This window comes from Rhipicephalus microplus, chromosome 6 (assembly GCF_043290135.1).
Source record: "Rhipicephalus microplus isolate Deutch F79 chromosome 6, USDA_Rmic, whole genome shotgun sequence".
NCBI lineage: Eukaryota > Metazoa > Arthropoda > Arachnida > Ixodida > Ixodidae > Rhipicephalus > Rhipicephalus microplus.
The window spans coordinates 141037860-141065390 of record NC_134705.1 but is presented as its reverse complement, the minus strand read 5'-3'; the positions used below and the strand labels follow the sequence as shown (position 1 = coordinate 141065390).

Sequence of the window (27531 nt, the reverse complement as noted above, 5' to 3'; positions counted from 1 at the left end):
CTTAACATTCAATACTTTCTGGCCTTCTTGTCCACAGGTATCAGATATCTCACCAACTGGACAAAAGCATCGACCCTTGCGACGACTTCAGCGCGTACGTCTGTGCACGCTGGAAGCCACGCAAGGAGTTTCAGCTCTCACGCTCACAGCTGTCCGACATGTTCCTGTCCTGGCTGTACAAACTCCCGGAGACGCTCGCCAAAGGCGTGGTCTACTTCCCCGTGGGCAAGAAAGTGGCCGCTATTTTCGACAGCTGCATGACAGAGACAGGCTCGCACATTCACGTCATGCGAGAATTTATGCGCGAGTGTGACATCCTTTGGCCCGATGATCCAGAGGAACCAGTTACGCCGGCGAAACCCCTCTTCGACCTCTCTTTCAACTGGAACGTCCACCTCTGGTTCATCTTGAGAATCATACCCGCCACTTCGGAAGAAAAGTCGAGGCGCGTCTTTTTTTCACCGAACTACCTTATGGCGCTGTGGAAGGCTATATTCAACGAGATTCCAAAGACATATTTCGAGAGCGTCTACGCTCAACTTTACGAAATTTTTTCTAGCAACAAGAGTAGTGAGCCCGACACGAAAGACGCGTCGCGGACGCATGACGTGCTCACGTACATCTTCAACAAACTATTGCCTTCGTGTCCCTGCGAGCCCCGCATTCAGGCATCGTTCAACTTGACGGAATTCGAAAACATCACTTCTTACTTCTTTGGCCGGCATACGATAGACTTGTTGAATGCTGTGACGAGAATCAATCCACCTGTCACTATAGATGAAACGGTGCTTATCAGCGATATTTTTCAGTTCCTGAGAATGAAAAACATAATCGACGAGGTCGACGACAAGACTCTGCTGCGCCACCTGTCATGGTTGTTTCTGCAAGGGTACGCTGCTGTGGCCTACCCCACGGCTGTCCTTCTCGTGCTCTATGGCAGCAAACACCGTGCAGAAGAGGAAAAGCCTCGATTCTGCGCTGGCCAGATTGAGCCAGGCTACAAGCTTCTCATTGCTGCTATGGCCACTGTAGCTCATTTTTCTGAAAACGAGCGGCGCAACATCGACCACCTTCTGGGTGATATCCTCCAGGTACGCGAACATTATTTATTTGTCGAGGTGTTACATAGGATTGGCCAATCTATTATATTGCAAACTGCAGAACCCCTCAAATGGGCCCATATAAGAGGCAGGTAGACAGGACAGTATGTCCTGCGATTAATGTTTGTTGTCTCGAACATGTATTTACGCCCATGTGACGCGGTCTTATTCAGGGAAGTGTTGGAGTTTTTCGCTATAGGATACCAATAAGCTTGACCTGAAGAGGCCTGCTGCGTAGATTCGAGCATGCATATGCACCGAAAACGTCCAGTTAATAAAATTCTTCGACACGGGATCTCACTGAAGGAGACGTTTCGGCAAGTGATCTTGTCTTCTTCAAGGAGTTAAGACAGCAGCAGTACAAGACCTCTTGTGAAGACGTTGGCTCAAGTAACAGCCCTGCTTGAAAACTTCTAGTCTGTTGAAGCATTCAATATCTGCACTTCTCTTTTTTGAACATTCAGTAAGCAGGCGCAGCCAATTCAATCTCTTTCTTGAGTCTTCCAGGGTCCATCTTGCCTTAAGAAATCACCGTTCTTCAAGTAGGAGGTCCATCACATGCATCGAATGCATTGGCTGACCTCGTCACAGCGGCAATATTCATCGGCAACTCTATAGCGAAAATGACATGGAATGTAATTTACGTGCTGTGTACGTTGCAGCAGAAGAATGTAGCACAGGTTTCAAAACACAAAGCTCATCACCATATATATGTATATGCCTGCGAAAATAAATGCCGCTGTGTTGCAACTCCATGGCCACTTGGCCTTTTCGCTACATGCGGCCACAGCGTGCTAACACGGAGGAGAGAAAGGGGTACAAACAACTGCGTCATTCTTTCCGATTCCTGTTTACCGTCATTGCGCGTCATGCCCTTCACAAATTGCGCTAAATGTCGCTATTTGAAAATCACATAAGGCTCTTCACAAAAATAAAAAAAATGTTCGTTTTGACGTACCTGTTATAAACATGGCAAGTTCCGCGTAATGCATTCGATTTCCATAATTACTATATATTGAAGAGCAAGGTAACCTTAGTCACAAGATGTTACGTCTGGTTCACAGTTTTATGTCAGAAAGGGTCATGTTCGTTTCAAGTAGGAACTGGGAATAGAAATACATTGAGCTTGAAGAACCATAAAGACAATGTGTCTAAATCTCAACCCAGGAAGTTGCCACAGTCTCTGAGCCACAGAAAAAAAAATAAACGAGTGTTATATTGAACTGTGGTTACCTTAGCGAGTGACAATGTGCGTTTTTGTGCACCTGCAATTCACAGGTGCTCCTAACCATAGTTAACAGAGTTGTCTCCTGTGTGAAGGCGTAAATACCGTCATTCCCCTTTACAGTGCCAGTGTTCTCTAAGCCTTTTTAGTCCTACACATCACGGGGTTAGGTCCTGTCGTATAGGTGCATTCGAACGTGTACTCGCTCTCCGAATCACCGAGTTTAGTTTCTTCGCTGAAAAGTCGTTTTGCTGGTGGCCCTTTGGGTCTGTATCACTTCTTCCTCATGCAATGCTTCCAGCTAGGTATTCGACACCTGGTTTAACTATCTATATCGTCTTGTACTAGAATGCATGCATCAACATCGCCAGCATGAGATGTTTTTTATCTTCATGTAGTTGGTAGTTTTTCAGTGCGATGGTAAAGGACGCCATAGGTAGGCCTAACTCGTGAATTTGGCTGCCACGAAAATAGATATGTGAGGTTTAACGTCCCAAAACCACCATATGATTATGAGTGACGCCGTAGTGGAGGGCTCCAGAAATTTCGACCACCTGGGGTTCTTTAACGTGCACCCAAATCTGAGCACACGGACCTACAACATTTCCGCCTCTATCGGAAATGCAGCCGCCGCAGCCAGGATGCGAACCCGCGACCTGCGGGTCTGCAGCCGAGTACCTTAGCCACTAGACCACCACGGCGGGGCAGCTGCCACGAACATGTCATTCTTGAACAGGTTATATATAAGTCAATGTATACTACTCAACTGCAAAGAAACATTGCAAGAATAAGGCGAATAAGGTTCTCTCACTATAAAGCTCTTTGCTCGCAATACTTTTTATGTGCTTAAAAGTTTTTCGAGTAAAAAGCAGCGATCACGTCATGTTCGAGAGCAGACAACACGTTTTGTTAATAATTTCGCAAAGCTCGTACTGGTGCATAAAAATGTCAGCGACAAACACGATTACTATACGGTAGCTGAGGGGGTTCTGACATTCCCCAAAATGTTTTCTTGTTTTATCTTTCTCGGTGGTACTAAGGTACTCGCACGCAATCGCATCGAACATCAGTTGCTGCTTCAGTTGCGTTGCGACCATCGCTTGCGACCATCAGTTGCGTAGCGCGCCCAGTTCGCAAAGGCGGCCGCTGCGGCAAGCGAAGCAAGCTTCGTGCTCTCTGGAACTTCAAGGCAAACTTTGCGTTTAAAATAAAATACGTATAACTCACCCCAAAAGGGCGTGCTCACACGTGCGCGCGCATATAGCACCATGTATTTCGACCGCTATAAGCGTGCCTTGAAGTTACAGAGAGCACGAAGCTTCTTTCGATTGCTGCAGTGGCTGCTAGCAGGTGGTAGAGGTAGAAGAAGTTCGCGAGACGCAACGAGTGGGACAATGACCTTTGCATGCGCGCCGTATCTCTGATGGCTTGGAACACACGCTGGCGTGCTTCCGAGCTTTGCGTACCGCCAGTGGCAAATGATGTATAGATCGCCGTTAAATTTGTATGCTGACATAGCTGAGTCGTCTAACGCCATGCTCTCCGAAGGTGTTGCAAGTTGGAATCCCCAGCTGCACACTTCGGAAAATAGTTCTCTGCGTGATTTTTCTTTATAGATTTTATGTACACATACGTGTAAAGTACACGACGGCGACTTTGACGGCAAGAACCAGTCAAGTGTGTCATTTTAATCGATGTCGCAATAAAAAAAACCGTATGTACCTTGGTATTCTGTATACCACTGAATCCAAGGGGAAAGTGGAGCGAGGATAATGTCAGAGAATGTTTAGTGTAAAAAAATCTATGTCTCATTTCGTTGTACGTGACTATTTTATAGTTGGTCGATATTTGGTTCATGAGTAGTCTTTTTTTCTACGTGCAGCAGTACGAACTCTTAAAAATCGTCATAAGCTTCTATGCCCCTTGAACAGATTTGTTCCGTGCGAAATCCACGCCTCGGAATCATTGTCCGTGCCAAACTTCGTTCTTCCGTCGCAGGTGGCCGTGGACAAAACTTGGGCTTGTTCGTGGTTCGACAACGACACAAAGCAGGCCGCTGCGGGAAAACTCACAAAGATGTCCACCGTGGTTTGGCCCCCGGAGAAGTTCCTCGACCCGGAGGTGCTCGAGGACGTATACAAAGATTTCCCCGACAACGCTTCTTCCTTTGCCGAGTACTGGATCGAGACGCGTCGCCGCCAGCGCCTGTTGTTCGGCTCCGAGGCGTCCACCGCGGAACAGCTGCTGGGCGACAACACCCATCCGCCATACGCAGAATACGTGCAATTGCTCAACCACCTGTCCCTTTCGCTCGGAGCACTTGCACCGCCTCTGTACTATCCGGACGGCACCAATGCCATGTTATACGGAGGTGTCTTGTATTTATACGCCCGGGCACTCATCACTGCCGTTGGCCACGAGGGATTTACGGTGAGCAAGAGCCTCAAAGAGTGAAGCTGCAAATAGTCAAGCCATATAAAGTACTTAGGAACGTCACTTACATACTAAAATGTGGAAAAACTATGATGAAATGGTATAGGTGGGTTTAAAACATGTGGTTCATGTGAAGCATGCCGAGCTGTGCTCACAGAACTACTGCATCCATTGTTTCGGTACTTGCTTACATGCGTCCCTACGGAGTGGTATCCGGTGTCGCTGATGACCCAAGTGGTAAGCTGGCGAATAATATATCATGAATACCATATACGAATGTGGCAAGCATGCCAACTTAGAAGCCCTCTTAACGCAGTGCGAAGCTCATGCAGATAACAGCGACGTACAGGTTTGTGGAAGTTGATAATTCGATTCATCAGCGTTAAGCACGAAAATACCGTTCGCACATAGCTTATCACTGTTTGCATGATCACTTCATTGAACAGTTTTCGCGTGTAAGCTATTGAAGTACTTGGAAAGAGAGAGAAATAGACTTTATTAATTTCCGGCAGATTGCTGGGATGGGCTCCCACCTAGGGGCCAACGGAGAGACCGTGTCTCCCGGCAGCTTCCTTGGCCTGCTGGATCGCCCAAGGTTGTTTGTCCAGGCCCGAACTGAGCAGCGCAGTCCGCCAACGCGCCCGAAGGTCTTCATTGGAGGCCGTGACCCCAGAATTTCTGAATAATGCAGGACATTCCCATAGTATATGGTCGAGAGTGGCTCTGGTGGTACAGTACTGGCATAGATTAGAACTATAGACGTCAGGATATATGTGGTGCATGATGACAGGGTTCGTGTATGTGCGTGTTTGTAGCTGTCGCCACTGAACGGACTGGGCCCGATTTAGCTTGGAGTGAGGCGGAGGGTACTCCCGCCTTTGCAGTCGATAGTGTTGAATTATGTCATTAAATTTAGTGAGCCGATCGTTCCATTCCCACACCGGCGCAGAAAGGTCCGTTTGGGTGGCCGCTTCGTCTGACGTGACTCGGAACGTAAGAACTCGAGCCACGTTGTGCGCCACTTCATTCGGATTGGCCTCCGCGTTACCTAGTGGTGTGTGGGCCGGGAACCACAAGATGTGTACGTATTTGTCCGCCTCGTGAATTTTGCCTGTATTAAGAATTCGCAATGCCTCGGGGGAGATTCTGCCGCTGGCGTAGTTTCTAACGGCTGTCTGCGAGTCGCTTATTACGCATGAGGCGTTAGTGTGGGCTATGGCCATCGCGATAGCCACTTCCTCTGCCGTTTCTACGTTCCGTGTTATGATTGACGCGCTGCTTTTGCATTGTTGTGTGTGGTCTACGACAGCAGCCACGAAGCGGTGACGCTCCTGGTAGCGTGCTGCGTCGACAAAGACTGCCTCATGGTTGCGCCCAAACATCTTTGACATGGTCCTGGCTCTACTGACACGTCTGCCCTTGTTGTGTTCAGGGTGCATGTTTCTTGGTATGGGTGGTACTGTTAGCTTAGCACGGATAGTGCGTGGTATGTCGTGTTTGTCTCCGTGTTGAGTGTGGTAAGTAATACCGAGATTACATAGAATCTGGCGGCCTGGCTTAGTCTTGGCTAAACGCTCGAATTGGGAGATTTGTTGCGCCTCAATAAGTTCCTCAAGGGTATTGTGTAAGCCAAGTTGAAGGAGTAGTTCGGTGCTGGTGTTTTGAGGCAAACCTAGCGCTTGTTTGTAAATTTTCCTAATTAGGCAATTGAGTTTTGACTTTTCCGCGGTGAACCATCGGTGGTACGCCGCTGTATAGGTGATGTGAGTTAGAACAAACGCTTGGATCAAACGGATGATGCTGGCCTCTTTCATGCCTTTGTGTTTATTGGTAATGCGCCTAATGAGGCGCATCGTGTTAGACACTCTGGCTTCAATGTTGCGAACTGTCTCTCCGTTGGTACCCTTACTTTCTATGATCAAACCTAGCACTCTGATTTTGTCCACGGTTGGTATGGCGTGACCATCGCTTGTAGTGAGTTTTATATCCGCGTGTGCCTGCGCTTGGGGATGTTGTTTGGGTGGCCGACCTCTAAGTGTAGGGCGATATAGCAGTAGCTGAGATTTCTCCGCCGAGCAGGATAGTCCAGTTCCTTGTAAATACCGCTCGACTGTGTCAATCCCCTCCTGTAATCTCTGTTCAATGAAACCGTCACTGCCGTCGCACACCCAGAGGGTGATGTCGTCGGCGTAAATGGTGTGATGAAGTCCTTGGATGGTTTGAAGTTTTGAAGGAAGACCAATGAGGGTGAGGTTAAACAACATGGGAGATATCACGGAACCCTGCGGGGTGCCCGCACTTCCTATGGTTATTTCGGACGACCTGAGTGCTCCCACAGTGATCGTGGCCGTTCTGCCCGTAAGAAATGCCCTAATATAGTTGTACGTGCGAAGCCCCAAGTTTAGGGTATTTACCTGATTTAGAATGGTGCAATGCGTGACAGAGTCAAAAGCCTTTTTCAGATCAAGACCAAGTATGCCCTTAGTGGAGCGTCCCGTACTGTCTATGATGTGATGCTTAAGCTGCAACATGGCATCCTGCGTTGAAAGATGCCTGCGGAAGCCAATCATGGTGTGTGGGAAAAAATCATTGTCTTCGAGGTAATTTGTCAGTCTAGCCAGGAAAGCGTGTTCCATCAATTTGCCTATACAAGATGTTAAGGAGATGGGCCTAAGATTGTCAGTATTCAGTGGTTTGCCTGGTTTCGGAATCAGGATCACCTTGGCCGTTTTCCAATGCGGGGGCAAGATTCCGGTCTTCCAGCAGTTATTAATATAGTCTGTGATATGCGTGATCGACTCATCGTCCAAATTGCGTATAATCTTATTCGTGATGTTATCCGGACCTGGTGCAGATTTGGTGTTAAGTTTTTGTAGGGCGGCACGGATATCCGCTTCGGTGAATTCTTCGTCTAGAGTAGTGTTGATCTGGCCCGTATAATCTGGATGCTGCTGAGTAGGAGCCTGAGAAATATATTTAAGCTCTACCTCCCTAAGAAACTCCTCCTCGGTGCCCTTGTGAGCATGTATTAGTTTGTTGATGGTTTGTTGTTGGGCGGTTTTGCTGTCTTCTGGGTCGAGCAGGAACCATAGAAAATGTCAAGTTTTACTAAGACTTAGTTGCCTGTCCATCGCATCGCAGGTTTCATCCCAGTGTTGCCGGCTTAGCTGTGTTGCATACATCTCTATCTCTGTGTTGAGGAGTGCTATGCGTTTCCTGAGGTTTCTGTTGTGTTTCTGTGTTTTCCACCTCTTTTGGAGCGATTGCTTTGCCTCCCACATGTGGAGGAGCCGGCTATCGATCTCTTCGAGGTGTGCCTCAGGAGGTACGATTCGGGTGGCATTATTAATATCCTGTTTAAGCGTGTGTATCCAGTCCTCTATGTCGCTGATGGGTTGGACCTGGTTCTCACGTGATTTGCGGAACTGGGTCCAGTCTACCAACTTTAGCTCTTTTCCCGTGAATTTACGTGGGCCACCTTGAACATGTACCTCGATGATGTAGTGGTCGCTACCCAGGTCCTCTAGGGTATTTTTCCAGGTGGCTGCTGATGTGTTTCTCGTGAACGTCAGATCAGGCGTTGTGTCTTTACTGGAGCTAGTGCCCGCACGTGTGGGTGTGCTAGGGTTGGTGATGAGAGTTAATCCCTCTTGCTGCGAGTCAAACCAGAGGGCCCTACCTTTAGGAAACACATAAGAGTATCCCCAGGCAGTGTGTGGTGCGTTGAAGTCCCCCGCTATTAAGATGGGATTTTGGCCAGCGATGTTGAGGGCGCGTTTAAAGAGTGTGAGAAATCTGTGCTTTTTTTGTTTGGGGTTGCTGTATATGTTTAGTATAAAAAGGCTTTCCTGTGTCTTGCGTTGCGGAACGAGTTCAATAAATATATTGTCTATATTGGTAATTTCCGTGTCGTGTTGCGTGAACGTAAGGTTTCGTCTAACTAGGGTGGTAAGGACAGTCGTCTCCCCGTTGACATGTCCGATCGAGCGGTAGCCTGCCAATTTAGCGAGACAATGTGTCTCCTGCAATAAAATAATATCGGGCTTAACTTTCCCCTTAAGGTATTGGTTAAGATTTGCTTGCTTATTTGCGTAGCTTCTACAATTCCATTGCCAAATTGTGTAGGCGTGATTTCTAGCTATGATGAGATGCAGGGGGTAGGAATGTCGCCGGCTGTATCACACTGAATGCCGACGAGGAAGGTTGCTTTACATTCGCTGTGGGGTCCAGTCCGCTAGGTGGCAGAGGGGTGATTCTAGCCTCCACAGCGATGAGTCGCTGTTGTAGGTGTTCGTTTTGTTGCTGGGTAATTTTAGCTATAGTCTCTACGCGGTCAGTAAGGGCTGAGATCAGTCGGGATGCGTTGCTCATCCACTCATTTAATTCTTTGACTGATTGCTGAACTTCCTTCAGGACTTTATTCTCGGGCGTTACGCGTGCGGGTTTGTATTCATTGGCCTGGGTTTCGGCTCTGCGCTTGGGAGGTGGTGGTGTTGTACCTTCCTCCAATTTTTCACTGGGTGTAACAGCTGAGTGTGGTGGTACTACTGGTGGAGCATGTTTTGTTGTTTTATAGTGGTGTAATTCCTCCTTGAGGGTCCTGTTTTCCTCTCCTAAAGCTGTCATTTTCTGGTTACATTGTGCTAACATCTGCTTTAGCTGTGCTATTTCAGCCTCTAATTTATCAAACTTGGGTTTTAGCAGCGCGAAAAATACACAAAAGACAAGAAAGGGACGAGACAAGGCTTGTCTCGTCCCTTTCTTGTCTTTTGTGTATTTTTCGCGCTGCTAAAACCCAAGTATGCCATACCAACTAGCCCAGTCAACCGCTCTACTAATTTATCAAGTTTGCCTTGAGAAGCGGCCTCCTCAGACCCCGAGCGCGCCCCCTTGACTACGTCTACCCAGCCCACCTTGAAGGTTGCGCCAGGTCCAGGTGTACGGCTCCGAGATGTTGACTGCGACCGGGAGCGGCGCCGGGAGCGGGGCCGGGAGCGGGGCCGGGGGCGAGACCGCGACCGAGACCGCGACCGAGATCCCGACCAGGCTTTCTTTCCGGGCTTCCGGGTAGGAGTAGTGTCCCGCTGCTCGAGGCTGTTGTCGACAGGCGTTGGCTTCGTCGGGTAGTCTTCATATCGTTGTTGTCGCTCCCATCGCCGGCGTTTCACCAGGTACGGCGTCTTGTAACGAGCCCTGCACGCCTTCTCGGCCGTCTGGTGGTCGCCGCCGCATAGTTGACAAGTGGGCTGGCATTGGTGATCTTGCGAGGGGTTGGTCGTACCACAGCCACGGCACACGTGGTCTTTCGGGTTTGGGCATACATCTGCGCGGTGCCCCAGGCGACCGCATTGGTAACACGTCTCTATCTGTTTGCGGTAAAGGGAGCACTTCAACATTGCCCCACCGTATCGAACGTATGTTGGCACGCGAAGACCAGCGAACAGTACGATCACCGTCGTTGTGTTGCTGAGGCGTTTTGCAGCGATGGCTGTAGGGTTCTTTGTTGTAATCACATTAGCTGTAATATCTCGGGCAGTATCTTCCAACGGGATATCACGTATCACGCCTTTCGACGTACCGTCTGGTGCTGCTTCATATGCGCTGGTATCGTACGTCTTGTTGCCGACCACAATGCGAGAGATTTTCTGATATCTATCAGCATGCGCCTCGATGGGTGTGCTCACAACGATGATATTTTGCTGGAAATTTGGGCATATTGTGTCCTCATCTTGGGCGTCTCTCGGAATTTCAGCGGCGTGGTAAATGCAAGTCGCCAGTCGGGCGGCTCCATAATCGGTGAGTCGAAGGCCGCCTTTAGGTCGGATGATGATCTTGTAGTCACCTCGGGGCAGTGGAGGCATCCGGCTTAATCTTGTTATTTGACTCAGGCATTGCTCACGCCGTTTCCTGCTGTTATTCCCTCGTTGAGAATCCGCACCGGGTTCTAGTGATTGCCCGCGGGTCGACTTCTTTGATCCTACGGTGCTCCATCCTGTACTTTCTTCGAATTCTTCACGAGAAATGGGTTCTCCCTCCACAGTGACCTCCATGTCTTCTCAAAAAGTCGGACGCGTCAAACGCGCCGACCGGCGTTTCTTGGTGCCCGCAGAGCTAGGCCGGCCTAGGCAGCAGCGTCTCTTGCAGCTGCGCTGTCGGTGGCTTGGCAGGCGTTAGGCCTATCTCTCTCGCTAGCGTGGTTGACAAAAATGCGTCGGTAAAGGTGTCAAAACTTAAGTCCCGACCTGGAACTTGGTGCCGGGCGATTCCTGATGACAAGCTGAATACGCGGGTACCAAAGTCTTGTGGGCTTCTAGGTGACTTCCGCTGCAAAACATTCGTTGAAACCGGAGCCGACACGACGCGCGTCCACTCGCTCCGACGAGAGCAGCGTCTCTCTCAAGTACTTGGAAAGCTCTAAAAATATTTATCCCATAAAGTAATACGGTTAGCTACCCGCGCAGTTTCGTGGCATTGTGCCCTTATCTGCCGTTTTTAGCACTCGTGTGTACACAATGCGATTCTAGCTTAGAATGATTATAATGCGTGTTGTACCAAAACTTACCACTTCAGCCCATTTTCATTTGACCTAAGTGCTTAGCAGAGAACAGCATGCTTTCATTCAAGTGCAACAAACTATAAAGAACCATTTGCTTCACACATGGGTAGTGAGTCCACAAGGTGAAGTAGTTGGTAGTGCTTGCGCTGCGTGGCCAAGCGATTTCTTGTAGATGGCCCTGCAATGAAATGTAATGATTCACAATTGGCACGCTTCTACGAAGGATATTTCAGCAGTGAAAGGCATTTATACTATTTGAGAGCGCGATATATTTACTCCACCGTCGTCCTCGGGTGGTGTTGTGGCTTTCAACCTAAGCATTTGAGTTCGGCTATGCGGAATGGTCAAATTAGCACGTCCAGCAAGGTACGTGCTCTTTAGAGCCAAGTATTCACTGTAGACGGTTCAGCAACTTGTGTTCAGTCACACCTCTATCAATGCCACTTGGAGCTTCAACTTCAGAAGCACTTATGAAGCGCCCACCACGGAGCTCGGACGCGTGTTAGGTATACTGGCCAGACGCTTCGGGCCAAATACAATACGTATGACTGCCTAGATAACTGTAGCACTGAGTACGACGATAACCACTCGTATTTCACGAGATGTCACAGAAACCTTAGGGAAAAATTTCTGTACATAACTCTTCATATTGAACACAGTGCGCTAAAAGCTTTGAGGCAATGCGCTGGAGCATGGCTTCGATTTTTCACCAAATTTAGGCGATGCGTCTGTAGGTCGGCAAAACACGTGGAGGTAGCTCAGACTCACACATGAAATGTATTTTACCGTTGGGACTCACTCTGGACTTAGATTCATCAAAACGTTCTTCAACCGGACTCAGAGTCACTAAAATCTTTTTTTCCAGCCGGACTCACTCGGACTCAGGCTCAGGAAAATTTTTCCCAGCCAGACTCGTTCAGTCTCACCCACAGCTCGATTTGCCCCTGAAGGAGTCTGAATTAATCGACTGATGAGTTTTCCGACCTATGGATACACTAAAAATTACGTTCCATTTATGTGCTGACAACAAAAAAGTAAGCAATAGTGAGAACCATACCGTTTTTTGTTCCATAACCCACATATATAACATGAGATCGATAGCGTAAAATGAACGCAACCAGTAAAACTATGGTACAAGAAATACACTCAAGCATCCACTTTAACCATGTATTCAGGCGTTCACATATTTAAGATGCATGGAAACGCCTTGCATTCACAGCGTGCGACGTTTTATTTCTTGACTGCAGTGCAAAAATTTGAGGTGACTATAGAACGATTGTAAGCCTCCACACAAGCCGGAATCATAATCAGTGAATCTAGAACAGCTATTGAAAATTACGCTAAGGGCGGAATCTTGCCGCAAGCACTAAAAAATCTAGGTAACTTTCAAGGAAAGTTTGTTACTATTATTTTGGCGCCAGCTCAGTTTTCCCAACCTGGTAACTAAATTGCGCGCGACCTGGCTCGAGGAATGACCGGCCAAACAGGCACAGCGCGAAACCCGGGGACGGGCAGAAACAGCATGCATGGTTAGTTATGAGGACATTAGAAAACAGTTCAGACTTGGAAGGGCCAGCTTTCTCCCGGTACATATCTCGCTAAGCAAGCAGCAGGCGATGGCATGGAACCTTTCACAGGTATTAAAACGTTCCCGAACCCGGTTGCCTAACACTACTTCTACCCGAAGCTATTCCAAGATCTGTGTAGCTTTTGTCAGCAAAGGGTGGACCTATATCATATATTTGTGGGCTTGTGACAGAGCCACAGTGCAAAACAGAAAATTCATTAACGCAGAACAATGGCAGATCGCTCTAACAAGCCCGTAATCTCAAGTTCAACTCCAAGTCTATTGGCGAGCCAAAGATGCCACCATAGCATAAGCACTTCTGGCTGCCACCTATATAGGAGGCCTCTCAGTCTGGCTGTTTTCAATAAAAGTTGTTTTCCTCTCTCAAGCGCAAGTCCTTTACAATAACCCATAGATTAATGATATATGGTTAGAGCTATTATACTGTACTTCTCGAATAAAGCGTAAGTCCGTTTGCCTTTTCTCAGGTCAACGCAGAAGCCGAGGTCACCTCAAGTTGGTTGAGCAAGGAAGTCCAGAAAGCATTCAGCCTACGTGCACTTCATTGTCTGCCTGGCGGCGTCAGCGTATTTCCCGAAGTTCCGGCGATGGAAGTGGCGTACGAGGCCTTCAAGCGACGCATCGACAAAAACAATACCCAGCTATCAGAGGTGAGTGGCATGCAATATAGATGCAAACTGTGCAAGGTGAACATACTACACCTAGTACCTTGCGAAACCAATGTGTCGACCATTTTTTGAGTATTTAGTTGTTTATTATGATATCTTCATATATTAGGCGTGTTTTACTCCAACGTAATATAGAAAATCGCACTGCAGGTCATGGTGATATTGCGTGAAACCATACATGGGCGATATGTGCAGAGACCCATCAATATGTCAGCTCCAACGCTTTCAAAATTTAACATACATATATGGTGAAATTACTTCGTAGTTTTCCGCCAAAAAAATTTGAAGCTGGAAACCTATATAAGGCATTTTTGTTTCTCTGTTGTAATATATCAGCACATATAGCCTACTCGCTGCCCTATACATCTATCACAAAGACGCTGTATTGTACGTTAGCAAACTTGCATTTGTTGTCAAAGATGCTAACATTGAGTTATTTGCACGACCATCATAAAGCGTGTACTTTAATTCCTTGGTTTGTCTGAAGAACACATTTATTACCGTATTAGTGCTAAAGAGTTCGTTTGGTAGAAATATCGGCGTCGGCGTCGTTGACGTGGACTAAGAAAGCAGCGCTGTCTATGAGCGAAAAATTGAGAGAGATGCACAAATAAAAAAAAACCATCGAGAGTTTTCATATAATTGCTATTGCAATAGAAAGTTTTTGCCAGTATTTGCTGTAATGTGTAGAATGTTTTCCTGAAACCACGAAAAGTGCTGAAGTAATGGCGCTTCCACTGCGCCCAAGCCCGCAATTACACGTAACGATAAAATTTACCCATTCATGAAACTTAAGAACACTGCTGTTTCTTTTAATTGTAGAAAATTCCGGGGGCCCAGAGTGAAGTTTATATCGCTGCTTGGGGTCATGCTTCACTTAAGACAGCGTCACTAACGTGAAAGCTGTGGAGGGTCAAAGCGCGCAGTAATGGGCCGTTGTTTCCCAATGGAACATGTCAATCGCTGCTATATAAGGGGAATGAGAGACAGAAGACAGAGTTTGTTTCAGCTATACGCAATTGTACATTTTTATTTAGAATCAGCAAGGCAATGACGCTTATACCCTTACAAATGAATTCATATCCAAATCTGTCCTTTTTTTCATAAAAGTTTCCCAGATTCTTAAATTAGCAGTTTATGCCCCCGTTCTGGGGAAGTAGCTAATTTAAAGCATATGCCCTGTCGATGTCCCTCGTTATTGATTGATTGATATGTGGGGTTTAACGTCCCAAAACCACAATAAGATTATGAGAGATGCTGTCCCTCGTTATTGGGCAATGGTCAAGCGAACCCGGCCAAGTAGGGCTCCGCCATGAGGAACCCCAAGACACATCAGCTTTGGGCCATCCATACACCTCACAAGGCAGCGGTCAAGCTTAGCCTCTTTGTGAAGCCCACTAGCAACTGTACTCTACAGTCACATCTCTCCGGGCAGGAAATAAAGTTTTACCATCCATCCAATCGTTTTTCTTGTCTTCATGCTCCTGGTCTTAATGAGGTTCCCCAGAACACAGAAGCCATGACACTTTCTCTTCCGTTGAGCCAGTGTGAATCAAGCAGATGGACCGTCACTACAGATGACACGAGCCGTACAGCAGACGAAACAAGGCGACACCCTAAGGGGCTTAGCCTGTTATGCTGCGGGCTACGATTACACACAGAGACCCGCAGTCCGCTTTTAGTAACACGCTCGAAGCGAATCTTTATTGTCCGACTACGCGCAGACAATCTGCCACCGGTAATAGCTCAAGATTCATTGCATGCCATTTATTACGGTTGGCCGGCGACGGTTGTTCAGTGCGAGCAGTGGGTTTTTTTTTTCAAACAAATATCTACATTGCTTCCGAGTCATTTCGTAATTTATAGCCATGAGAACGAAGTATTTTTTGTAATCCTCGTTAACGTATCTTTATCAAGAAAATGTTCCGTTGAAATGTAATGGATGTCCACCATCTGTGATAATTTTTGTAAACGCAAACTCGCTAGAAGACGCTGCATGTCCTTCCATCCACTCTTATCACACTGTAGCACGCATTGCACGGACAGAGACTTTGCCCCACTCATCATCGTTCACTCCGTGGATACTCTTGTTGCAGAATATTTTCTTGGAGGGGGCCAGACTATCGATGAGGACGAAATGGGGACAGGCGCGCGCGACATGAACAGCTTGGGCTTCATAACGAATAAACGGGTCGTCTCCATCTAACGTCTGCGGACTGGTTATTTGTTACTTTTGGTGCACAAAACCCGCGATCTGCCCCTTGGGAGACTTCCCTGAACGCCACGACCATGGCGACCACTGAGCATTTTCGGAAGAAGCACGGCTCGATCTGAGCTGGTGTCACCCGAGCCCTAGCAACGTTATCGGACCTGCTGCAGCAACCGGATCCTGATGCCTCCCAGATTACCGACCACAAGGATTTTTTGAAGGATAAAGAAGCAGAACTTTCGAGACTCGACGACGTCATCCTGGCAGCCACGGATGAAGAAAATCTGAACTATAAAGTGGAAACAGCAGACGAGTGCAACGCAAAGATTCTTTACACCGTGTCACGAGCTAAGTTCTGGCTACAGGAATGTGACTGAGCCACAGGGCAGTAACGAGCCACTGGACCCACGCCAGGACACCTAGAACCTCCGTGATCAGGCAAAGCAGCATGGCAAGTGAGAAGGCAGGGTCCGCTTGCGGGTCAACTGCCCAAACTCCAGATACAAACTTTTGATGGTAGTCTTTGTGGATGGCAGTCATTTTGGAACCATTTTGACGCTACCATACACAAAAATACCGAGCTACGACGCATCGAAAAGTTCAGGTACCTCCTCACTTACTTAATTGGGAGCGTAAAGTGAGCTGTCGAAGGCAACCGTTTAGCAGAGCAAAATTATGACTTTGCAATCAAGACCCTCACAGATCGCGTTGGACGCCAGGATCTCCTTTTGAACGAGCACGTTGATAATCTCCTTGCGCTAAGCCCTGTGAAAAGGTCGTCAGAAGTTCGAAGGCTTTGTCTGCTGCACGATAGTGTGCAGTTCCGCGTTAGTGCCTTGGAAGGTTTATAGGAGTTGCGCCCGACCAGTGCACTGTGGTCTTACACCATGTCCCAATGCGATGTTCGCCGGAGGATCTCGCCATTATGGAGGATCTCGCCAAAGGATCAAACTGCACCTCCAGCATCGCCTAAACGCCTGAAGATCAAACGCGGCTAGCCAAGGATTTACTAACGTTTCTCCGCATTCAAATGGAAATCCGTGAGAAGGGCCGGTTACACTCGTCGTGTGGCGCAAGACGAAGCCAGAACCCACATATCCGAAGAAACGTACGGCACAGAAATCATACCGTGAGCGTCCGCCATAACGGGCTCTACCTTTCCAATTAGACTGGCGTGACCCCTCCTCCGCAGCAATGATCAAATGATCGCTGCTTGCAATGCCAACCTATCGACTGAAAAGAAGCGGGCAAAGCTACAGGACACCAATTGTTGCTTCCACTGTGGAACACGAAACCACATCGCTAGAATGTGCAGGAAGTCATTCAATCTTAGGTGTCATACCTGCCAGTGACGCCACCTGACCATCCTCTGCGAGTTATTACGCCCAGCCGAAGATACACACCCCAACGCAGGATCTCAAGCATTCTCTCAATCACCCCTATTAACCACGCGAACGGTCACCACCGCCCAAAGTCACGTTGAGTCCACTCGCGTATTGTTACAGACAGGTCGAATTTGCGAAGAGTCCGGAGACCACCGACTTCTCGTGCGGGTACTGCTGGACAGCGGCAGTCAGCGCACCTACATTCGTGCAGACCTGGCAAGGACGCTTCAGTGCTCCATCGTGGGAAGAGAAGAGCTCCCCCTTGTCACTTTTGGAGAATCCAAGTCACGAAGGTGACTCTGCACTGAGCGTGCCAACGTGCAACTTCGAAGCCAATTCAAAGATTCAGCGATTACCTTAGAGGCGTTAACGATTCCTGAAATTTGCTCTGTCACAAGCCCACCACTCGATTCCAACATTTCGCACCTACTTCTCGAACGGCAGTACAACGTACCTGACCACTTTCAACCGAGTACGTGGCAACCGGACAAGATCAGTGTCACCATAGGATCCGACGCCTATTGGAAGGTCACCACTGGCAAAATCTACCGCGTAACTGAAACACGAACAGCGATAGAGACAATGTTTGGCTGGATGGTGCAGGGACACTTGTCTTCTAACAGCACCCAGCGCCCGTCTAGCACACTGTTTGCGCTGAGCCCCAATCCTTCTGCGACGCACACAGACATATCTTCGATGTGGCGTTTTGGTGCCATCAGGAGCGACAAAGTGTCTTCACGAACGTCAAACAAGCACCATCCCTGTTGTAGTACATTCTAATTTCAACACAAACTGCGTTCTCGGTGATTACGATTCTCCTTGGCCCCTTGGGATGATGTTGAATAATAATCCGGATCGGAGCAGCCTGGAGGGGTCCAGACTTCATCGAAACGTGCAAGTCATCTTGCCCCCCCCCCCCCTGGGAGGATGTTGCAGAATATTCTCTTGGAGTGGGCCAGACAATCGAAAAGGACGAAGTGGGGGACAGGCACGCGCAACATGGACAGCTTGGGTTCTATGACGAATAAACGGGTCGTCTCCATCTAACGTCTGCGCACCGGTTATTTGTTACAATGCTGACTACGCAGGATTGAAGGACGACCGACCATGTGAAGCTTGTAAGCAGCTTCTCCCTTAATTATGTACACATCGGCTTAAGCTCTGCGGACGTCGGGGAAGAGAATGCTCGCTGAATCGAGAAGCAGCGTCGACAATTCGAGATACGCCAACCCACCTCCCCCCCGAAACAGCTGCACGCGCGGGGTCACGATCGTTCCAGATAAATTGCGACATATTCCGTATCACAAATAGATGAAAGGCTGCGTGTCGGTGCCGGCAAGTACAAAAAGACATGAAAATTCTGCGCGGTATTACTCTCCCCTCAAAAAAAAAGAAAACAAAGCATCGTCCAGATGCGTAAAAGACTGCTTGCGCAAAACTAAAGACGAAACTAAACACTTATCGCACACGCTTGAAAAAAAAGGTAACTATAAGTGCAAATATAGAACGTCTTTTAGCATGATAGGGCTTTAGACGGACGACGGGCACCACTTCTGGTCGCGCACACTGCGCGGCGTCCTTGAGATGCGCTGATACCATCAGGAACACCTTCGTAGTATACAGTTTACCGACATGACGGATAACCTTGTATGAGCCAAAGTAACGGCACAAGAGTATTTGACTTAACAGTGTGGCACCGAATGGGTGTCCAAATCCACACTCTGTCGCATCGCTTGAATGTCACTTCTTGTGTCGTTGGGTGTCAGTGCGCTGCTGACCTTCTATAAGTAGCCGCGCAAAATGCCGGGCTTCTGTGCGCCGGAATGAGGCGGTGACGTCTAGGCTGTTGTCGTCGGTGACATTAGGTAGCATGGCGTCCAAAGTGGTCGTGGCGTGCCTCCCTTGGACAAGTTTGAAAGGCGTCATTTTGATGGTCTCCTGCTGCACTGCGATGTTGTAGGCGAAGACCACGTAGGGTAGAATCAAGTCCTAGGTCCTGTGCGTTGGCTCACGTAGATGACCATCATATCAGCAATGGTCTTCTTGAGATGTTCTGTGAGACCACTTGTCTGATAATGATACGTTCTTCTCCAGTGATTTGTACGACTATAATGTAGGATGGATTGAGTCAGGTCCACTGCAGAAGCTGTTCCCCTGTCTGTAACGAGTACTTTTGAGGCAACGTGTCACAGGACAATAGATTCGACGAAAACTTTCGCGACTTCTAACGCTACACCATTCGGTAAGGGCTTCGCTTCGGCGTATCATGTGAGATAATCTGTTGCCACTATGACCAACTTGTTGCCTGATGTTTACCTGGGAAAGGGACCAAGCAGGTATATGCCTATCTATTGAATTGGCCACAAAGGCGGTTGAATCGGCTGTAGGAATCCAGGCGGTATCGTTGGCGGTGTTTTCTGGCACTGAAATTCCCGGCAACTCTTTACGTAGCGCGCAACATCGGCGGAAAAACGGCTCCAGTAGTACTTCTGTTGTATTCTGCTGCGGGTACGAGAAAAACCGAGATGGCCTGTGGTGGGTTCATCGTGCAGGGCTTCTACTATTTTTTTCTCAAAGGCTACTTGGGATGAGTAGAAAGTTAGGTGGTCTTACTGGGTGCAAATCTCATTTTCACGACCACTTTGTTTCGCACACTGAAAAGTCACGTCTGAATGTTGCCGAAGAAGTGGTGGATTTGCCGCCCAGGTACTCGACGAGTTCTTGCAGGTTGGGTTTGAAAGCTGCTGTTCTGTGAAAGCTCTGATGCTGATATGCCCTAGATAGTCATCGTCATCGTCGTGCTTTAGAAGTTGGTTGACGCAGCTCGCGACAGGCAATCTGCGCCGGAGTGGTTACAGCTCAACGTACCAACCACCCTGACGTCAAACTCCTGAAGCCGCATACGCTCCAACGAGCTAGCCAGCCGGATGGCCCTTTCAGATTAGCCAGCCACCATAAAGCGTGATGGTCAGTCCTTTAAGGGTATGCCCTACAAGTACGGACGGAATTTCGACGTGGCCCAGACTATCGCAAAACACTTCTCTGCCGTAGAGCAGCTACATCCTCCGACTGAAGGTAGTCGACGTAGTTACTCTCGAACTACTTCACGAATAACTACCCGGAACTCGCGAGTGGTTGGCGCGCAAGTGGGTGGCCCACCTAGCATAAGTTCCAAGTACAGTAAGTTGAAATGAACAGTTGGTTTGCCGAGCTTTGGCCTCCAGGGCCCTTCCAGTGGTATGTGATTTTTAGGCAAATTCAGTAACGGTTTTGGGAGGAATTTCTTACTGAGCCGGCGAAAGCGACCCTTTCACTCCTCGCATTATGCACAGCACCTCTTTGTCTTGTGTCATTTATGTCTGCGCGCCGAAAAGGACGTTGCGTTTCTACGACGTACATGTTGACAGCTTCATTGGGTTGTTGAGTCATTCACTCAAGGACAAGCTAAGCCCTTTCTTTTCGCATCATGATGAAAATCCCGAGCACCTCATTCCTTGGAAATTCTCAGGTGGTCAATGTGGTTTCGTGGTTTCCGTACTATGTTTAGGCGGGGCCATTCATGGAAATGTAAACGTATTGCAACTTCATTTCTTCATCCCACCTGTTGATGGTAGCCACCCGCTCGAATTGGTCCAGCCATTCTTCCGTGTCTTCAGTGGCGTAACCATGGGAAGTTGAAGGCACGCGGTGCTGTTTGCAAAAAGACGGGAGTGGTCGTCTGTGCGTCGCTGATGGCGGACGTGGGAGCCTCTAATCGTGATTGCGTGGGATCCTGTAGCAGTCCCAGCTCAGGTGGCAAGTTTCTGAGGCGGCAGCTGCTTCAAGTAATCATGCCCTCAGTGCATGCCCTTGTTCACTGCGGTGGCTGTTGGGGCATTGCTCTTGTGGAAACACCACACCCCCAACAGATGTCACGTAGTGATGGTGGCCCAGAAAATGGAAGACCGGGGTGGTCTCAAGAATGAACGAGAGACCATTTATTAGGCGAACTTGCGCCACTAAGGAAAACTGTACACCTCGGCTTCGGTGGTGGTGAACATGCGACCGTCGGGGAGCAGAATGCCCGCTCAATTGCAAGACAGGGTCGACCATTCGAGATACGCCCTCCGAAACAGCTGCACGCATGGGGCCGCGACTATGGCAGATAAATAGCGACATGTACCGTATCCTCAATGCCTCCTGGTATCGCATACGGAAATAAGGTTACCGACCAGCATGCAAAAAAAAGGCATAAAGATTCTTTGCGGCTATATTGCGCGGAAGAAACACGCAATTGCGCGGAGGCGTGACCATGCGACTTGCGAAAAATGTGTGTTTTCAATGCCCACCCATCACAAACCGTGAAGACATGTTAAACCATCGTCACCAGTAACGCATCAACAGAGAGAGCAGCTACGTAGATTCCTGAATCACCTCAGGGACGACAAGCGGGCTTATCGCCAATTCGCGAAAGAAGTTATGGCGTGTGGAAACGCTACGCTCAAAGAAGTTAGTTTCATTGCGGCACGGTTGAGGCATCCACTGGGAACAAAACCGAAGCCATGGATTAGCCACTGAGGAGGCGATGTGCACTGGGCTTGATTACGCTGTCACGTTGCGCTCCTAAAGGCCAACCGCAGTCATCCTCCAAGTTCTATGTGACCGACTGTTTTCTCAAATTTAGAAGTACCATCTATGCCTATATACTGGATGTTCTGCGTCCTGGTTTTACTGTGTTTCTTCAAAATCTGCATAACAAATGCAGCAAGAAATGGTCCGGGCCGTCAGAACTTGATTTTTTTTAGACTGTGCATGCTCCAGCAACCGGCATATTTAGAAGATCCAGCATTAGAAGTAAAACGAATTACAAAATAAGTATTCCAAAAGCGTGCGCAAAATTTTTCTGGAGAGACGTTACCTACACATTTTTTTTATGTGAATGACGGCACGCTATTTCTTTCTTGATTGAAGAAACAAGAGCCTTCCCATTCGAACAGCTGAAAAAAGGAATTGGGTATATTTTATTCGTTTTGACATTCTGCAAAATATTTTTAATTGAAATATTTGATCTAGTATAGTTTTAGAGTTTCGCGTATTTTCATAAATTTAGAAATGAAAGTGCGATTAATTTCATTCTCCGCTGTCAAATTAACCAAATATTGAATGGCGCCTTAGTTCGCCACATATTTGAGCAATACAAGGGTTAAAATTCAGTAATGTTTATTTAGGATTGGCACTCGGCAGAGCGTATTTTTTATTTTTGGGATGTAAAAACAGAACTTGTGTTGTCTCATTACATAGCACTTAAACTCAGTTGATAGAGCTTTTGGTGCGATAGAATAGCGGCAACGTCTACTGACATCACATAGCTACACATAACGCGCTCTTTTTTTTTTTATTCTCGCTTTACCCGGCATGGCTTGTCACGCCGCAAAGATGGTGATTGGAACACAAAGCTGCACTAGTAAACTTTTTGCATGGTGATAATTCAGTCTGCTTAGGACAGCACTTTACTGAATGTTTGATTTGTGATTTTAATAGCGCCATTTCTCTGGCGGACACATCCTCAGGGCAGAAACTTTGCCCAACTTCTGCGCTTTGAATTTCGCATGTAAAAAATATTGTCTTAATGGTCCTAAAACGTGAGTTCTGAACGCTTCGCCAGTTCATTTGTCGCTGCGAATATTTGCTGGCAGTTAAAAAAGTTGAGGACGAAAAAAAAATGCTATAGGATAAACGCTCTTGTTTTGCATTGCAGGATTTGACAGAAGAGAAAGTGTTCTTCATTACGGCCTGCCTCTCTACTTGTGCCAGGACGCCGTCCGACAACCTTTTCGGCGGCGACTGCAACAAGGCCGTCATGAACTTTGCACCGTTTGCCGAGGCCTTCAGTTGTCCCGCGGGTTCGAAGATGAACCCGAAAAAGAAGTGCTCGTATTACGACCGATTTCGCGACACTTCTTATTGATTTCGTGGCCAACGTCAAGTCTGCCAAGCACGCAGTATCGCGATTCATAGCGTTCTTGGACAAAATGTGCTATTTCACGCTACGCAGGTTTTTAAGACTGTGACGCTCCTGAATTGCATGGCTAATTCGTTCCATATTTTTTTTTCTTCCGACTGCCAATTCTCATGCCTATGTTATTGCATGCACGTTGCGCATACAGTTGCGTGCCATTTTCTAACGGCGCAATATTTTGCGCAGTTGTTGCAAGGGCGTAGCCAGTAGATGACACACCAGCCCCCCCCCCCCCCCCAAAAAAAAAAATAAAGACCATTTCAAGGATGTGCCCAACCCAAAATGAAAAAGGTGCTTCCCCCCTGCCCCACCCGGAAAAAAATTTTGTCTACGCGCTTGAGTTGTTGCGTGAATCAGAAAATGTGTGGCTGAAATTTTCAGCAGCTGTTGTGATCAAAATCATTAAAGTGACTGAATATAGGAACATACAAACAGCGCAACCAAGTAGTATAGTTACGGCGTAACTAAGGAAGCAAAAAAACAATGAGGAAAGGACACCCGACTTTCAACAATGGTTTAATAGCGCAGAGTTGTAAATATATAGCTGAAAAATGGTTCTGCGTATGAGGGATTGGGGTACATTGGCACCAGAACTCGTCACACGCAATAGCGCAATTGATGGGGAACTTACACGTATACAGTCAAGCTTACTTTTGTGATAGGCCTCAATTATCTCACGCGTGGCCAGCGAGTGATGCTTACATTACCTCGCTACGCTCAAAGAGGTGCACGCAGCCACAGTCATGGCAGTGAAATCCGAAGTGTCGTTGAACCACATTGTGCACATTATCATAATGCCACGGTCATTCAAGCACCTTTAGGTTTGGTTTATCTGCTTCATACTGCAAGATATATGCGAAGAAGATACATGACACCAGTAGCACAAAAAACAGAGCGCGTTCTGTGTTTCACAGAGCATCTTACTGTATTTGCAGCTAGATGATTCAAATTACAGCGCATTAATAGGTTTTCCACGGCTTGAAAGACAACAGTGATGCCAGCGCGTTTCCCGATTTTTTTTTTCGGGCTATGCTATCGTTGTGCAGATAAGGGACTGCAAGACAGTTCTTGAGATCCGACTCATTTAGAGGCTGAGATTGCCCTCATTTGATGTTTTATTTCCTTCAAAAGCTTTTCCGCAACAGCAAAAATCAGGGCGAACTTGTGCTTTGGCACTGCACTGGCTGCGTTGCATCGAGTGCGGACATGACCTCCTCAGAGCGTTAACAAGGCGAACATTAATGACACCCTTTTTCACCAGTTTTGAATGAGCCGAGTGTAAAGGTAAAAAGGTAGAAGTGTTAGGTCTAGGAAACTGAGTTCAAGGGCGCGCAATGCAAGTAATATTTAAACAAACCTAGAAGACTAAAGACAACTACAAAAATATCTTCACTTGTCTTTTGTTGTCGAAGTCCTGGGAAATTTTTAAACATACCTAGAAGACTAGGGACAACTTCAAAAAGATCTTGAGTTCTCTATCGTTATCCAAGTTCTTAGGTTTCTGGATGATTTCACAATATTTGTTTATTTTTTCGAATGCCAATTTCGAAGTTGTCCCTAGACTTCTAGGTTTGTATACGGATCACTTGCATGCGCTGAAACTTACATACGAGCTACCTTCTGGCTAGTGTCCAATTTAACCAGGCGAAAAATCAAGCTTTTGAAGCACTCACGCCATTTCCCATGGTAACGTCCGGCGGTTCTTTTTTCTATGAATCAAACAAACGAACAAGCAGTATTTGACTAAGTCTCTCAATGCCCGGAAGGATTTTTATTTGATGCACCTAGTTAGATTACTAGTGATGAATGGTAGGCGGTAACTCTGACGTCATCGGGGTCATTTTGCGAATGTCCTGCTCGTGACGCATGTGATCTCGTGCATTTACAATATTTATCGGTAAGTATGCCATTGCTGTTCATAATATTGCCATTTCAGATGCTGTCATAGATTGACTTTCACTCGGAGATCAATTGTTCTTTGATTTTAGCGTCCATTTAAACGTATGTTGCTTGGTAAACCTTCCAAGTTGAGAAGAAAATAGCGGTAGACGCCGGCTGCACTTGAGAGGGGGCCGGGAGAGCTGGCAGTTGGCAGTACTTCGATAAAAAAGGAAAATAGAGTGATTTTAGGCAACACACTTGGCCTCTGCACAGCGTCAGCGAGCCGAGAGATACGCGGCGCGCTATTGTTTCTCCCTTCCACCCCGCTCAGAAATGTTGCCCTCAGTCGCCAAGAAGGGCGGGAGGACCTCAGTATCAGTCGTCACTCAAAGGTCGATGACGTAGCACATTTGCGCGGAGGCACGACAAACCCCAGCTGTTGCAGATTAATCTAACTTCCCAGAGCGACGTTTCGCGCTTGCTATTCCGGATTAAAATTTGATAACCCACGCCTCACCTGGGAGTGGCATATGAAGGTGATGTATTAGCGGAGAAGAGCAAGCTTCTTGATCTCCTCCCTCATAAATGAAGGATAGTGAGCAAAGCGTACATCAACAGTTTAAAAAAAACAAAAAAAGTCACAGCTTTGCTGCAAAGGCGAGGCAAGGAATGCGATAGCAACGAATTGAAATGTTACGCGAAGAATTGCAATCAGATCGAAACGTGCCCCGCGTTGTTCGCGCACAAGTGACACACTAAACGTACTCACACGTACAAACGAACGCGATTAAGGGCCTCATTTGTTACTTCGCTGTGTCTGAAAAGCGCTCCCTTTTCCCAAAAAGAGACTGCAGCGAGTGGAGTGACCTTTGGGCGCCCAGTAGCTACAACAGAATCGTTCCGATGAAAGCCCAGGGCATACGAATATCCTTACCAGGAGACGAGAAAAGCGCACGCACGCGTGAGGGCCTGCCCCCCCCCCCCCTGTGGGGCAAAGTACGCGTGGGACATCAACGCATAGACGCGCGTCGCCGCGTCTTGACAATATGGCGACGCGCACTCATTGCGCCATTTTGTTGGGAAGGCTTAAAATACGATAGCTCCACTAAGATCAGCATTGCCAGCGGTAAGCGGTAGATATAAATACCTTGCCGTTTCAGCGTTGAAGGAGGTGCTCCTTCGCGGCTCAATGGTGAACGCGATGCACTCGCAAGCAGGAAGCCGGGCGTTCGATTCCGCGCGCCGGAGTCTTTTTCTGGATTATTTTTCTTCTTTGCATTTCTACAAATACAGATACGTATACAAATACGGCGAATGACGGCCGACGCTGGCGGCAAAATCCCGCGTACATATAATTGCTATCGCAATAAAACGTTATTGCAATTGTGACGTGATGACAAGCCATTATATTGTGCGAACTTTAGCTGTAATGACTTGCTAAATTTGGCAATAAAAATAAATGTCAGGCATAAAATCACTGCTGATAAAGTTTGGAAAAAGAATTTGGGCAAAGTACAACATATGTTAACGTTAGACAAACTTTAGTAGATCCAAATAAATCTTGATGGCCACCATCTCTGTATGCTATAATACAGAATGTTATTACAGAGTGTTGTTACACTATGTTATAAATAAATGTATGTTATAAAAGCGTGCGAAGCCAACAACCACCAAACAAGGAACTGCTTATGTCAACATGACGTTTTCGCTAAGCATCAGGTGCAAACGGAACTTTTACATGCCAGATGTTCATGGTCCTATAGCATATTCTTAGTTAACGGCATACCATAACGTCCCCTCCATCACATAGAACCATAGGCTTAACCTATTACATTCCTCTAACATGCATTTTTGGCATTCGTGTGTCCTGGTGTATTCCTTACGGCAGTTTTCGTTTGGCAACACAGATAGAAATACGTGGTTGAAATTCAGTTTGTGAGCCGGCATGCACAATAAGCCTGACCTGATGGTTCTTCAAAATACAATTGTTCTTTGTACAAATTTTTACAAACAATCTATACAACTCCAGCTTCAGTTTATATCATACTTTAAAGTACACGTTAGAATATACATACGACCTATAGCTGAACCAATTCTCAATATTTTACAGATAGCTCTATTTTTATCAAGGCTTTTGGACAACTCCACCTGGCACTTGATAAGGTGGTCTAGAATATTAAAAAATGTGCCACTCGGCGACACTCCTCAGGCCAATAATAATTTCAAAACAGGACTAAGTCTCCCAGCCACTGAGAGATATATCTTCATAGACACTGGTGATATGTAGGGGCAGCACACACGCACTAATACGATGTCACGATAGGCCTTACAGAGAACTGACAGCCCTAGTTGTCAATTCTTGCATACACAGTGGCGATTTATAGTGCCATATGCCCAATCGTACTAGTTTCGGTGAAGACTGTTGGAAGCAGAGATGGAGTAAACATGTAAAAACTTGTATAAAAGAATAAGAACTGGATTAGGGGTC

At 47.2% G+C, this 27531-nt stretch overlaps 2 protein-coding genes across 2 annotated transcripts in view; one reads left to right on the top strand and one right to left on the bottom strand.

Annotated features, from left to right (window-relative positions):
* The window catches only part of LOC142765569 (endothelin-converting enzyme 1-like), a 29543-nt gene extending 6181 nt beyond the window's left edge, over nucleotides 1-23362 (top strand). The window contains exons 4-7 of the mRNA XM_075866746.1: nucleotides 38-1091; nucleotides 4324-4755; nucleotides 13370-13552; nucleotides 22902-23362. Of these exons, the coding sequence (XP_075722861.1) occupies nucleotides 38-1091; nucleotides 4324-4755; nucleotides 13370-13552; nucleotides 22902-23111 (1879 nt within the window). The 3' untranslated portion in view covers nucleotides 23112-23362. The remainder of the gene's footprint in view (nucleotides 1-37; nucleotides 1092-4323; nucleotides 4756-13369; nucleotides 13553-22901) is intronic.
* On the bottom strand, nucleotides 4769-10901 carry LOC142765138 (uncharacterized). Its single transcript, XM_075865709.1, has 2 exons — nucleotides 9958-10901; nucleotides 4769-4781 (listed from the first exon to the last, which is right to left on the bottom strand). The coding sequence occupies exons 1-2, from the start codon at nucleotides 10806-10808 to the stop codon at nucleotides 4769-4771; spliced, it is 864 nt and encodes a 287-aa protein (XP_075721824.1). The 5' UTR covers nucleotides 10809-10901.
* Nucleotides 23363-27531: the final 4169 nt, after the last annotated feature.